This window comes from Bactrocera latifrons, unplaced genomic scaffold (genome assembly GCF_001853355.1).
Source record: "Bactrocera latifrons isolate USDA-ARS-PBARC rearing strain unplaced genomic scaffold, ASM185335v1 scaffold_87, whole genome shotgun sequence".
In the NCBI taxonomy this organism is placed as follows: domain Eukaryota; kingdom Metazoa; phylum Arthropoda; class Insecta; order Diptera; family Tephritidae; genus Bactrocera; species Bactrocera latifrons.
The window spans coordinates 532,973-548,239 of NW_017537567.1; the positions used below are offsets into that span (position 1 = coordinate 532,973).

Here is a 15,267-nt window from a genome sequence, read left to right on the forward strand (position 1 = left end):
ATCTTGAAAGATTATTACATTAGTTTTACTATTCTATAATGTGTAAAACAAATTTTGGTAGCATTAAAGATAGAGATTATACCACTTTAATTATTTTTTATCTTTTAAAAAACTTTTCATATTTAATTTATGTCCTAGCTGTGTGAATTCGTGGGAGCCTGAGTGGACAAAACAGTTACATTACACTGTGGAACATTTTTGGGATTATTGTCTGGGGGTGAGAAATTCCAAGTCAGGGTGATGGTCAGTATAGTTAAACAATCAAAGCGTTTGGCGTTTGTATGTGTCAGTTTTTTTTATGACCTTTTAAATTTTTTTCTTATCTTGATGTTTTTTCGCTTAGTTGTAACATTTTGGCAAAAACCAAACAAACAAAACAATTTCCGAGAATTCTCCTAACATCCTTGCGACAGAAGGAATTTCTCACCCCCCAGATTAGCTGTTGTACTGTGTTATAACATTAGATTTTCTTTAGCAGAAGTGAGTTTATTATTATATTATATAAGGATTAAAATTTTTGTGTTTTGGTATTCCAGTTTTTATTTCAAGAAGAGAAAGACCTTACAAAGAAGCACATAAATGATTAGCATGACTATTTTAGTCCATTTAGCCATGTTCGTCTGCAAGTATTGACGCGAACTAGTATCTCAGTTTTTGAGACATTGATCTGAAATTTTCCACACGAACCGTCGATATCGGATCATTATATCTGTCATACAAACCGAACGATCGGACTCAAGTGCTTGTATAGATAACTTTGCCGAGATATCTTCACAAAATTACGGATTGGTGCCTTAGACGATAGTTCAATCTCCGAAAAAATTATTTACACCGAGTCTTTCTAGCACAGATCAGCCATCCAAATTGACCGATTCAAAACAAGTTCTTGTAAGTTTGTATGACAGCTACATATATGCTATAGTGATCCGATTGCGGCGGTTTCGTCGAATGTGTATATCTAAAGCACGATATTTAGAAATTGATCTAATATACCCTTTTCAGGATGAAAAGGCAGGTATCAGCTTTAACTAGAAGCGAATTTCATTCAGAGTACAAAATAAGTGTTTTTTCCAGCCATTCATTAATAACAAACTTGTAAAAATACATAAAACTCTCAATTGACAAACTTACTACATGCATAAATTTGCACAGCATTAGGGCAAACACAAACAATGTTAACAAACAATTTGCACACTCCAACAATTTTCGCACTCTGACATGAACGACTTGTCAGCGCGGCATTTACAAGGAAATCATGGCTGCGAACATGAACCTTATTGTATTAGTGACAACAACAACAACAACAACAACAGTGCACATAGACTGTGTTATAAAAATTACATTACTGCTGGAATAACTGTGAATCCGGCATGAGATTACGCGAGCAAGCTGCAGGCGAACCAACGGTGGGGCTAAGAGAGGGAAGAGGGAATAGAAAAAGGAAGACGCGGAAAAAAGACATAACACAGCAGGCAGTAAAATAAAGAATGCAATGAAATTGATGAATTACTTGCAACATAAAGTTGCACATTGTCACATTATGGCGCGCATAAGTTAGCAACAAGGCAAGCTGCATGCAACGAGGGCACGCTGACTGAGTGACTGACTGATTTGATTGTTGAATCCTCGACTAACATGCTTAAGCACATATATTGCTGCATATATATATATATATATGTATGTGTGTGCGATTGTATGCATTGCCATGTTGCATACATGTCGTTGGACACTTGTCGATGTACATGCGACAGCAGCTAACGAACGACTTGCGGGTGTGTGGAGGGAGGTGACATGTCGGACGTTGTGTAGGAATGCTTGTGAATGCCCCAAAGCAAATCAGCATAAAGCGTGGGGAATCAAGTTAAATAATGTCATAAGCTACTGACTACAAGCGCCAGAGGGGGGAGGAGGTGAAAGGTGTAGCATAGATCTCGCATATCGTTTGCGCAACATATTTCAAATATTTGCTTTTGTTGTTGGAAGCGTTTTTTTTTCCAGTGAAGTATGTGAAAAAGTTTGCATATTTGCAGAAGTGCTACCGAGTCCCCCACCTATGGGAGGGGTAGGGGATGTGCAAATGTTAGAAATCAGTTATAACTGTCTACATTTTAGGTGACAACTAATGAAGTGTGTTTTACAATTTGCGAAGTTGTTGCATGAATGCGGGAGTTAGGAAGAACACCAGCTGTAAAGGTGTAAGTGTATGTGTGTATGTGTTGGCAAATGGGACGCGAGCATATATAATATTTAAAATTTACATAAAATTAGTTGCTAACAAGTTTGACTTAGAAGCTCTCCCTTACTATATTACATAAAAGGTGTTTTTTTAGACATGTGATTTTTAATAAGAAATGAAATGTATATAATTTTATGTTACTTCCAAGCATTTAGCTTTATTATAATGAATAATTTCCAGTCGTGCGGCCCAATTCAATCACATTTCGCAGCAAATAGGGCCCGAATGTCAGCAATAACGTGCTGAATATTCTCCTCGTGAATTGTTGCGGGTTTATCATTGGTTGTATGGCATGTACCACCGTATTGTTTGAGGCAATATCGTCCATATCAACATCCTCAAACTCTGCTATGAGAAAGTCATTTATCAATAATAATATGGCCGGCTTTATTTTGAAGAAATATGAATCAGTGCTTCTCTCTGCCCGTAAAGAATACCGAACAATAACTTTTCAGTATGTAACGGCGTCTCAGCAATGGATTGTGAAGTATCAACACTTCAGTTACGAAAATTGTCTTTATTTCTGTACCCATTCAACCCAAAATGAGCATGATCGCTGAATAAAATTTTCTTGTACAAATCGGAATCATTGCCCATCTCGTTTTGGGGATCATTTTGCACAATTTTGCAAACATAGATCCAGAATAAGTCCATTTGTTATGAAATGACAAACCGAATTGAGCAAAAATCAAGTAACAGCTGTAAAAGAGACCAACTCCAAAAAGGGATTGCTTCATTGGAAATCCCAAAATATTCTTTACTATACAAGTATATAGTATGTTCTTCCAAATTGCTTTGTGCCGAAGTTTGATTCTATCCTATTGTGGGCAGATGTTCTAGCTAAATATTTATAATTTCTCTCTAAGTTTTTTTTTGACATACCTTCAAATTCTAGGCATATTCTCAGTGTACACTTTTCTTAAAAGACAGTTCTCTTGAATAAAGGATTGTACCGTTATTGAAAAGCCTTTCTCACGTCAATATTAGGTGTCCTTGATTTACCAAGCATTGGAGAATAGTGAATCGAACAAACACTAACAGCTGTTCAGAAAAATTGGCAGCACTTCGGTGCAACCCTGCGCAAACAGGTCTTCTGACCAACGCCTTACTTTTTTCACAAACTCTTACTTTTTATGGACTACTGTTGATAATTAGCATTAGATCAACTGTTTTACTTTTTATTTTTGTTTGAGGTAACTGTTCAAACCTGAAACCAAGTTGCCGTTAATTCAAGTAATTTTTACCTGACTACAGCGTTCAGCCGTTAAGTGATGTACTTATAGAAAATCACAAACTGCTAGAAAGCGGTACTCTCGATAGATGATAACCTCAATTACAGACAAGTACGCCTCTTTGTATGGCGATAAACGGATATTTTGTGAAGTAGTTAGAAAAAGGAATGACCCTTCTTGATATGGTGGAATGTCTACTAGAGAAAACTTATATGTTGAGCTAGTGAAGAGTTAGCAATATGTGAAACAACCCAAACCGCCTTGTAAGCAGATGATCTTTTGATTGCTGAATAAGCTTAACCTGTATTTATAGAAGTTGGGTGAGAGGTAAATGAAAAATGATGCTGCTGAATCAACAACTAATGGAAAACTTTTCTACTACACATAAGAATAACAGATAAATGATGGCATTAGCGGATTTTATAATAAGTACTTAAAAATCTTTTCGATATATGTTCTCTCAAAAAGTGTTTTTTTTGAGAGACTTTCAATTTCTATCAGTATATTTTGCTCGTTGCTATTGGAAGGAGATTTATTCAGGGAATTTTTCCTTGAAACTTGTATTATTCGGAACTTCAAAGCGAATCAGAACCTGATTAAACTAAATGTTGTTGTTTTGAAATAGGAAGGAAAGTAACCAGTTTAGTATAGAGCTATACAGCTAACAATAACACTAACCAAATTCAATTTCTTCGAGTGATTTAATCTTAAGAAAATAAACTGATTTCTCTATTTTTCAAAGTTATGCCCCAAAGTCAGAAAATATGCCCTCGAATTTCGAAATTGAGCTCATATAACCGCATAAAAATGTAAAAATATGGACATCATACATATTTTTCTCTCATTTCTGTGGTATATAATTTTTCGATGTAACTTTCGATTTTCAGAAAAATAAAAATTTTGTGTTTCAAACTTTATTTCAATAAGGTTCATTTCGAAATTTGAAGGGAAATATTTCGGAGGCTAAAATAAGTCAAGTCTTGTAGTTTAGATTTAACAGATTTCTCATCCTGACACACATTACGTTCAATATGATTTTGATTAGCAATTTTCCGCACTTAAAAAAAACATTCTCACATTTTGAGAACGCTCTCAATTTAATAATTGCATAACTCCAATTACTTATTTTTGAATTACACAAATTATTAAGAGGCCAAGTCATGGAGTACTAAAATACTAAAAATATTAAAATAAATAAATTTTAATGACACGTCTGAGCAGAAAAAACGCATTTCAAAAACACTCACACAAAGAAAAATCCTCAGAATATTTTTTCATTGGCTGCCTGTTAAGCGCATCCTAGCTGCAAAAGAGTATGGACGGCCTGAGCAAGCGGGATATTCATTCCATGTTGCCACAAACTGGATGATATTTTGTGTATTCGAGCGCAGTGCACTTGGCTTAATGCAATATTTGAGGAGCAGCCAGGGGATGGAAACGCACCAATAATCCAACTGCCATTCAAGCAGCTTGCTCGCCTGCTCACCCGCCGCTGCATTGCAGCTTGTAGGTTTTGTAGGTGTTTTTCGTTTCAGGCTGTACGTTTCCGGGGAGCTGGCTGCGCTTGCGCATAATAAGAATGTCGCTGCAGAATTGGGTCGCTCCTCTTGTGCATATTTTAACCTGCCTCAACAAGCTGTGAGCTCGCTTTACAGGCATGGCAAATATACCGCTATGGCTGGTGCTGACGCTGATGATGATGATGGTGATGATGGTTGAATAGATGTGTGAGTGAGTAGCAGTCGGGTGCACGGCGCTTGGGTTTGTGCGCAAGTGAGGGTTGTTGGTGTAAATATTTGTTGCTTTCAGCATTACAATACACAAACAGTATTCAAGTTGTTTTCCATTTTGTTGCAATGCACTTAAATGGTTGGTGAGTGTACGAAGGGCCAAAATGTGGAAAAATATAAAATCCCGTCAATTTTGTGTGAGTGATGTTTGAATGTGTATGTGTGATACATACGTATTATTAGACATATCTACAGCCACATGTACCAAATACATATTCACTCTTTTTGTAAGTAGATAAAAATATGCAAATCCTTGCTTTGCATTTATTCCACTATGCAATGAGTTGTGCAACCGCAAAATAATTGCAAGTCTAAATAACAAGCATATTTATTTGCATAGGTGTACGAGGTTTGTGAGAGTTTATGCAATATTTCTTTGCTTTAAAGCGGCTTTGATTTGCTTGATTTTGGTTCAATCGAAAAATGGGAGAATTCATTGAAATATTTGTTTCATCGAAAGTGGTTATGTGAATAGAAATGATTTCACTTTCCAATAAGAAACGAAACCAACAAATAAAGGAGTAGAAATTCAGTTCGAAATATCTACTTCAAACCAGCTTGATTCGCAGAAACGACATACATACTATGTAATTATAAGAATAAATATATATGCTGGAGTCATTATATTTCGATACCGACCGCAAGAAAGGAGGAGAATAACTATGAAGAGGAAATTGAAACCAAATGACTCGAAGAACCCTTTGCGACCATTTTTGAATAATAAAGATTAATTAAATTTAAAATATTATATATGTTTCCATTTCAATATTTTTTTCCTTGTCTTCTCCATTATCTACCATTTTGTGATTTCATTTCTATCAAAAGTGAACCTGAAAGCACATGTACGTTTCAATTAATATCTAGATTTAGGTCTATGAGCCTGAAACTGAAACACTTCATTCCAAAGAGGAATGTTCAATCGCGTGTATTGATTTAAGCCTTATGGGGTATTTTTCCATTTCACTTAAGAATATAATATATCTGCGATACTGAAGTAGGACTTAGAAAAAATCAGGTATCAAATCTCTTTACATTCGGTTAAGGGTAACACATACTTTTGTCAGCGAATAAGTCACTTATGTGTTATAATAAACAAACGTATTTATACTAATAAGAGAAACACGTATATCAAATATAAGGGTATACACTTTTTCTGAGTCTTACTGAAATATCTCGTTACTATCTAGACTGCCTGCTGTAATGAAAAATTCGCAGCAGATGACATTTTAAATACCGCAATATTGGAAGAGAGCTATAAAGACACCTATTTCATCCATTTTTACACCAAAAGATAATTGGAATTTAGTAATTTGTTTATGAGATATAGAAGGTTTCAAGATGTTATCCATTATATGCTTACTGATCTTTTAGTAGCTTCAGTATATGCAAGATGGAGATGGTTATTAGACCTTTTCTTATCATAAGAGGAAAAACGCTATTTTCGCTCATAGTTCGATCAGTCTTCAATGACATACCAATTTAGGATAGGTTCGGTAGAGGTCGATCCCAACAGGTATTTCGTTTGGACAGCTTAGAACGTCCGTCCGTTATTATCTAAATCTTCTATTTAATAAATGTTAAGGCTGTGCTGAATCGTCAAAGGTAAGATTGCCGAGATGTTTCAACTCAAGTCTTGCAAAGGCTGGACAATGAATGAGAAAGTGCCTAAATGTTTCCACCTCATCCTCTTCCATATATTTTAAGTCCGTGAGATTTTTAGCCTTACTTCATAAATGTCTTTTGGACAAAGTTTTGCAACTTTACTAAAATAAAGTGAATCAGGACATCCAAAGAAATCTTGCAGTCGCACAGAAGGGTCGACGCCTGCTAAGGTCAAGCGCGGACCATTGATCCAGGGCTAGAACTCAAGATGCCAATGGAGATCCAACTCGATCTTATTTCAATACTAGAGGGGCAAGGGTACCACCACCGGCTGGCACGTTGGCTTTGCACTTGCCAGCGATTCCGTTATGATCAGTAGAGAGGTACGAATTATTCTAAACAACTTAAAATCGATTTCGAACCACCGATTTCCCGCATAGACGATTTCATAGAAACAAAATCGAACCACTCTAATGAGTAGGTATCCAAAGAGTTTGTGACGAAGTAGCTCGATATTATTTTTAGTAAGGATCGACGCTCCTTGACTAGCTTTGAGAGCATAGTAAATGAGCTCAGCTATAGTATTGCCGTATGAATGTACACCTACCTGAAATCGGTTGCACTTCGTAGCAGCACGTCTATCGCTACTTTAGAAGTAGCTAGTTCTGTCTGAAATACTACACTGGCTCGGTAGGCTAAAGCTAAGGTTGATAAAGAGCTCCTTATAGAAAATTTCCCCTCAAATGTTCCCTCCTAGCTTCAAGCACACCAATTGCTAGCTTCCACAAAAAATCATTGCGCCTCTTCTTCAGCGACACTTGCTTAGCGACAAATACCTACTTGGTATATGAGCACAGAAAAGTCGCCACGAGTAGCCTCTACGCCGCAGTGTTTCAACTTTTCCTGAATGCAATTGAGGGAGGGGTTAATTTCGGAATGTTTTTGGTCGGACCCCTTTATATGACCATCTCCGTCAACTTAAGAGTCTACTTCGCAATAATGCATCGGCTAGAAAGATCCACAGGTGCTATGTGTAAAATTACCTCATTGTTGGTGTAGTCCGCTGTGCACCGACTATGCATAAGATAGCCGTTTTTTGTAGACGTTCAAGCTTCATAGGAAGTGTAGTCTTTTCGAGCGCCCTTTACAAGACGAATACCACTTTTTTAATACTCTCATAGTCAAAGTGTGGAAACTGGCGCCAAAATTCAAAATTTATTTTTGAAAAGTAAAATAATTTTGGAAATTAAAATGTAGAGTTAAAGACGGATTCCAGATATTCTGGCACTCATTTCGAATTTCCAGGGAAATTTATTGTAAGGTGGCAATGTAATACTTTTCAATAATTTCAGTTTGTTCAAAATCATCAACAAAGAACTGGTTTTCCGAGTGAATTTGTGAAATAAACGAAAATAAACTTTAATGAAACTATATTTGTATTTCATGGGTTCAAGAACCTTAATATAAACTTTTCTGAGAATAAAAGCTAAATTAGTGAGCGTTTTTCCGACTTCAAGCTAGGTTTACTTACAAAAAGAGGTTTAAGTGGTTATTACAAAAGTGCAACTGCCAAGCCAGATTGTTTATTAATTTTACATATATTTTTAAAAATTCTTTTTATAAATATTATTATTTAATTTTCTAATGATATTATTTAGAAAATTGCTAATTTTTTACTATTTGCTCATTTAACAACAAAAAAAAAAAAAAATAAATAAATAAATAAAAAAAAAAAATATATATATATATATATACATATGCTTAAAATTTGCTAGTTTTGTAGTGAAAAAGCTTTTGATTTTTGCATTTGATAATATTTTATTTATATTTTTATTTCCCAGCTACTAACACACCTACGCAAACCTTATTAGCGCTTGTTTTTCACTTTTTTTGACATTAAAATTCACATAAAGTGAAGCTCCCTTTTTCTGCCTAGTAAAAAAAAATTTGTTCATTCCAAACGTGCTCTCCTACAGTTTACTCCATCCCATTGTAATTTGACCCGAAGCAAAAAATTGTTTGTGCTTTGTAATAATCCCCGCCAATCAAGGAATTTCACATTGTGTACAGCACAATTTCCAATTTGAGTGAAATCGCTGACAACTGAATTGCATTTAATTTTTGGGAAAATTGTTATTGTTGCAGGGTTTGCTATTCAATAAAGCCAAATCCAAATCGAAGCTTTCTACCAGCTAAAATCACCGTGCATGGCACATATCAAACTAACATAATAACCGGACCAATTGAGCTATGGTAATTAACAATATCTAATGGGTACACTGAAATAATTTTTTTTTGTCAAAAATAACAAAAATTTTGAATACTTAATTTTATTGAAAAAACAAGGTGGGGTAGTATTGTGTGTGGTGGTGGTAAGAGACGTGTTTTGGGTATTTTATGGTTATAGTTAAAAAGTTACACCCTATCGGCTTAATCAACTGGAAATTAAAGAAGAAATACTTTTTTTTTTTTTTTTTTGTTTTAATTACAATTAAAAATATTTACGTTTCACACATCCTGTTGCTTTAATTCACTTATATTAAAAAAACCACATAAAAAGTTGCTCATACGCAGTGTCATATAGGAACGTGTACCCAAAAGTACATGTGTATAACCAAAAAAATCGGTTAAAATAACCACTACGAAAGGCTAATAAGGGTACTTCAAGACGATATAATATAATACTTATTTTTGTTTTGGTATCGCTTCAAGCTAAATGCCGACCGAAGAGGCTACAGACTACTGCCTCCACAAGCGTATGTGTTTACAATATTAAATATAACCAACAGACATAATTTAATGGCAATAGCCCTTGGCTTTATAGCACAATAAAACAACAAGTGAGTTTATTCACAGCAATATAGATAATTGCTTGTGGACAGCAGACGCCTTTTCGGATACAACAAATGGCCAAATCAAGTGGGTACAGAAGGGCAATAGAGGCATGCAGGAAATCGCATTTCACGAACATAAAATAATCAGATGAAAAGTAAAATATATTTATTAGAAATTTTGGCAGCATTTACGTTTATAAACATACAAATTAAAATTTAATAAAATCGTGATGCGTGCGCCAAAAAATTGCTATTAGTTTTCAGGTTTCTTTGATTTTTGTAAACAATTTCGCAACAATTTTTTTTCATTATTTAATTCAAGTGTTCTCGATCATGGCGGCATTTATGTTTTACATTTAATTAGTGGCTACGTTTATGATACTTGATCTATTGAGAGTCACGATTTTATTAATTCGAAATTCCATAAATTTCCACTTGAGCAAATTTTGCTAAAATTTTCAGCATTTGCGTATTCTGAAAAGTAATTTTTGCAAAATCTATTTTAAGTGCAAAAGTGAAAAATGGCAAGCAATTGAAATGGAAACGCTTATGCTTGGATATTAGCAAAATAATATAAAATATAAAAAAAAAATTAAAATAAAATAAAACAAAAAAACGCAAAAAATTAAATTAAAGAAATACAAAAAAATTAAAAAAAAAATTATAATTAAAATATTTCCAGAACTTTGCTACATTAAGCATAGAAAACTTAAATGCAAATGAGTTTAAGGCCGGAGAGACCTTGACTGCATAAACTTGAAATTTTTTACTTAAGCAAACTCAAACAACAGAATAGCATGATGCAATGCAAAACAAGGGTAAGAACAAGTGTAAAAAACAACCAAAAAAGGGAAAATAATATAAAGAACTTAAAAACTTTATATTATGTTTTTTATTTCGAAGAAATCTAATAATCCTCTGAAAATGTAAATGAAGCGTCAAGCCGAAATAATGCTGAATACTGAATGCTCTGGAAAATATATATTTGAAATCTGAGTAGAAAGAAAAACTTATATTTGCATCAGAATAAATAACACTGATACTTGGTAATATATGTTTAAAAACGACTCAAAAATATGATTTAATTATCAAGTATTCTTATACTTTTTTTCAATGAAATGAGAAGCCTCATTCATCATATCTGACTTGGTCTACGGAAAGGGGGCTTAGGTGTCAATAAATCAATTTTCACTTTTTAGTTAATTCGAATGGAAGATGAGATGCTTTTTCACGTGATAGAATCCAAAAAGTCATAACTTGTTTGAAAGTTCCCTAAAAACAATTGTTCTGCGTACTCTCGATCATTTCCTGTGGTATCAGTGTATGAAATTTATTATTACAACAATCTTTTGACAGAAATTTTGTTACCAGCTCCTCCTCTTTTACTTCAACAACAGACAGTTCAATCTTAACAAAAGTTTTTTCGGTATCGTCTTCTGTCTGAGATACACATACTTCGTCTTCATCATAATCGCTCTCTTCATTGTTTTCATCATCCTTTTCATGGAAATATTGTCCGTATACGGCATTGAACTCCTCATCAACACTCATGTTTCATTTCATGCGAAATGCGAAGACGATCATCGACAGAAAGACTTGTGATAACAGAACATTCGGAAAGAGAGACGAATGAAAACAAGACAACAGCAGCTGCGCGGTATTAGAGTAAACGTCACTTCTTCAGTGTTACTTTTTTAAATGTTCCGCACTAGCAACTTACACGATGAACTCCGACCAAAAACAATACTTACTGGACTTCCTTGAAGCCTCTGGAAAGGAGAACATTTAATGAGATAACGAGAAACTGACGAAACGAGTTGTTTATTTTTAACAGCTGTTTCCCAGAAAACTAGTTTTCGCACGTTAGCTCCCTTTTCGTAGACCAGGTCACATGTAAAGATAATAAATTTCAAACAACATATTATATTACTCGAAATACATTTTTAGAGACATCAAATATCTATTTTTTCATAACTAGATTTAATCAAATCATTCAATGTCTTGTTGATTACCATCCCTTTCTGCATAGATTCATAGAATTTAGTCTGACCTCAATATGTTGCTATACCTTTTTTTGGCAGGAATAAATTTTTATGAAAAATTCATATACTTATAAAGGGTAATGATTATTATCATTCGAAAGAACTTTTGGCAATTATTTTTTGAAGATTATCTCTTTCAAATGTCGGCCGCGATCACCTATCAGCATTTCGACTGGTAACTGGCGAATGACTCCGGTGAAGGTTTTCTTTAAGCCCCGAATCGAGGTGGAATTATCTGTTCTTCAGTTCTTGTACAAGCTTTCAGCTAAAGATCTAAAGTAAGAAAAATTTTAACAAGGATCAACATCCGATGTAAGGGAACAGGGGTGCCCTTTCTTGCAAGTTCTTCATTCTATTGTATATTGTTCAAGAAGAACTAACTGAACGATTTTCTTCCTTTCACCTTTTCTGGAGTATATTTGATAATAAAACACATTATGTCGCGTGTCAAAAACGAAATTTTGCAAATGGCTTTGTTTATAATTTATATGAAAGTTTGAGAGTTTTACTAAATTTCTTCTTTACATTCAGTCGCCTATCGAATCACTTTCTTCATTATAAAATCCATATAGAGCTCTCAATAGCTCTATATAATAGTTATCACTAAGCCTTTAGAGTAACCAAGCTGTTTTGGACGAACAAGGGTTATAATGTTCGACCAAACGCGCATTACGCTAAAAGGTTTGAAGTTAACAAATATTTTTTTCGGCAAAATCACTTTATTTTATTAAAAAATAGTCTCTTTCTGCTTCAACACAGCGTTTTGCACGGTCCAAAGAATGTCGAACGAGTGTTTTAGCTCGTTGGCCCTTTCGAATGACCTCTACGTCTGCATAACGCTTTCCTTTCATGGGCAAGTGCATTTTTCCGAAAGGGAAGAAGTCGCATCTTGCCATATCAGGTGAATACGGGGAATTTAAAATGTGATTTTTGGTCAAATAATCGGTCACAAGCGACGAATCGAATGTTGGATTCTGAGCTATTTTTGGTCGTCAGTCAATTTGTGCGGAACATACCGTGCACACACCTTTCGTAAGATTAAATGTTCGGTGAAAATGCGATAAATCAATGTTTTGGAGATATCCATTTCCATGAATTTCAACCCTGATTTCTTCTGATTTTTGCTTAATTTACGCACAGTTTCGATGGAATTTCCGGTGATCACGGATTTTGATTGGCCCACATGTTGATCGTCATTTATATCCTCACTTTGAAATCGTTGAAACCCCTCGTGCACTCTGTTAAGGAATAGGCAATCATCGCCTAAAACTTGTTTCATCAAATGAAACGTTTCGGCAAAAGTTTTGCCAATTTTAAAACAAAATTCAATTTTGGCTCTTTTTCGCACCGATAACTCAAACATACTGGCACCTAAAAGGCAATAACTTCACTTTCAATCATTGAAATGTCTTGAAATTCTCACTGGACAATCGATAAAGATAGCAAATTCTAATGCACAAAAAGTTCTGTGTACTTTGGAAATATGCTTTGGAATATTTTAAATATAAGAAATATTCCAAAGCAATATAATGTAGAAGTGTATGTAAACGAACTAGAATTCTGGTTTAAGAGTTCTTAGTGAATACAGGTTCATATATATAAAAAATAGCAGCTAGAACTATAATATTGGAAAGTTCACACGTGAATTTCTGAGAATTTTAAAAATAATTTAACACAAAGCATTGTGTTCTATTAAATAAATAATGAAAATGCACAGTAGTATTCGCTGATAATGTCCTATAAAACAAGACCATACAATAATGCAAAATATATAATAGGAAAATTGCACATTTATCTAAAGAATCTATGTTACATAGTTGTTATTTTACTTTTGCATCACTGCATGCGGCCTTAGGGCGCAAAAAGAGAGAGAAAGAACTGTGTAAAAAATATATATTCATTTAAATAATTTGTATAAAATGTTGTTTGCAACTTTTGAATAGCAAATATTGGATACTTTTGGGTTTGTGCACATTAACTAACACAAGCAATTATCGGATTTTGCTCTTAGTTTTTTAGTGAAGTAATGAGAAAGTATTAGCAACAAACTTTATTTTATATGTAAGTATTTTACTAATTGAAGTTTTTTATGCGCGCAGGACATCGCTTTTCATCGTCACCAGTTTGGTGTATGCCATCATTTTGATTGTTGTCTGCATTGCCTATGTGATTAGCGATGTGACAACCCACCGTCTGCCCGTGCTCTACTATGAAACATTCTTTACGTACTTGTATGGCGTCAGCATACTCTTCCTATTGTATGTATTTTGCTTCCTGCTGCAGGGTAAGTTCAACACAAAATAAAAATATATTTTTTCTAACACTTTTATTTTATCATATTCCAAAGTTATAACCTATCTCCATAGTAAACCTATAGTTATAGCTATAATGGTAAAAAGATTAGCAAAATTTGTCCGCAAACTTCATAAGCTTTCTTTTAAAATTATTAAAGCCTGAAATTATGAACCGTGCTTTGGGGAAACCAATAAAATCGGTGAATCCGTCTACCTATGCTCAAACTAATTCCTCAGATTTTCAGAAATCCATCTGAAATTTTGCACACGTCATTTTCTCCTTAAGTATCTATTTATTTATCAGAACCATTGAAATTTTTATTTGAAAAGATATCTTCACGAAATTAGACATGAAGACATAGACTCTGAATACCAAATTCTTGTCTAAAAAAACATTTAGGTTTGTGAAGGATAATATAGTTTCGGTACAACTAAACTTAAAGTTTTTTCTTGCTTGAAGTACAAATTTCGCCAACTTTAAATACCGATTTTTTTTTGTATAACTAAATAATCTTTACTAATCACACCATTTTACATTTCTACATCCCCTACGTTTAGAGAGTTCCTGCTGTAATGGCGGCAGTAAACCGAAACCACCACCAAAGGAGAAAAAATCCAAGAAGAAAGTACCAGATCCAGCCGATTCGAAGGATGCGAAGGGTTCCAAGGATTCTGGCAAAAGCGGCAAACCGAGTCCATACCAGGTGCGTACCATTATGCGTGCTCTCAATTAGTACTAAATGATGTTTCGCTTAAAAAATTAAATTCGTATTGCCCTTGCACACACACATACACCTACATATTTAAACAACCTTCAGACACAGAGACTCTTTTCACTGCGTTGAAAAGTTCCCACACAAGCACACCCTAAGTAGTGGAATATAGTTGAATATGTACGTATGTATGTACGCAGAGGTACTGAATACATTTGTTAGTCAAGTACAGTTGAGACTGAAGCATTTATGAATTTCAAAATTCTTTTGAGGGTTCTGTAGGTAATTGTGTGCTAATTGGCTGTAATTACTTTAACTATACTTCATTACTAAATCCATTAGTGCTGATTTTGTGTGTGCTTTAATTTCGTTATTTGGGGGTTAGGGGAGAACTTAGTGAAATTTCAATGTTATTTATGTTTCAATGCTAATAAGTATATGTATATTATTTGTGTTTTTTAGTATTTTGAATGGATTTTTTGTAGAAAATTATAATAAAATTCATAAAAATTAATTGAAATATA

At 34.2% G+C, this 15,267-nt stretch overlaps 1 protein-coding gene across 11 annotated transcripts in view; it reads left to right on the forward strand.

Moving 5' to 3' along the window:
• The window catches only part of LOC108977312, a 117,070-nt gene that overhangs the window by 86,129 nt on the left and 15,674 nt on the right, over positions 1 to 15,267 (forward strand). For 6 of the 11 annotated variants that reach the window (XM_018946926.1, XM_018946927.1, XM_018946928.1 and 3 more), the window contains 2 exons: positions 13,836 to 14,020; positions 14,589 to 14,734. In XM_018946926.1, coding sequence (XP_018802471.1) covers positions 13,836 to 14,020; positions 14,589 to 14,734 — 331 coding nt within the window. Of the gene's footprint in view, positions 1 to 9,005; positions 9,114 to 13,835; positions 14,021 to 14,588; positions 14,735 to 15,267 lie in introns of all 11 variants that reach the window. The other 5 variants (XM_018946922.1, XM_018946924.1, XM_018946923.1 and 2 more) reach the window with 1 other exon arrangement.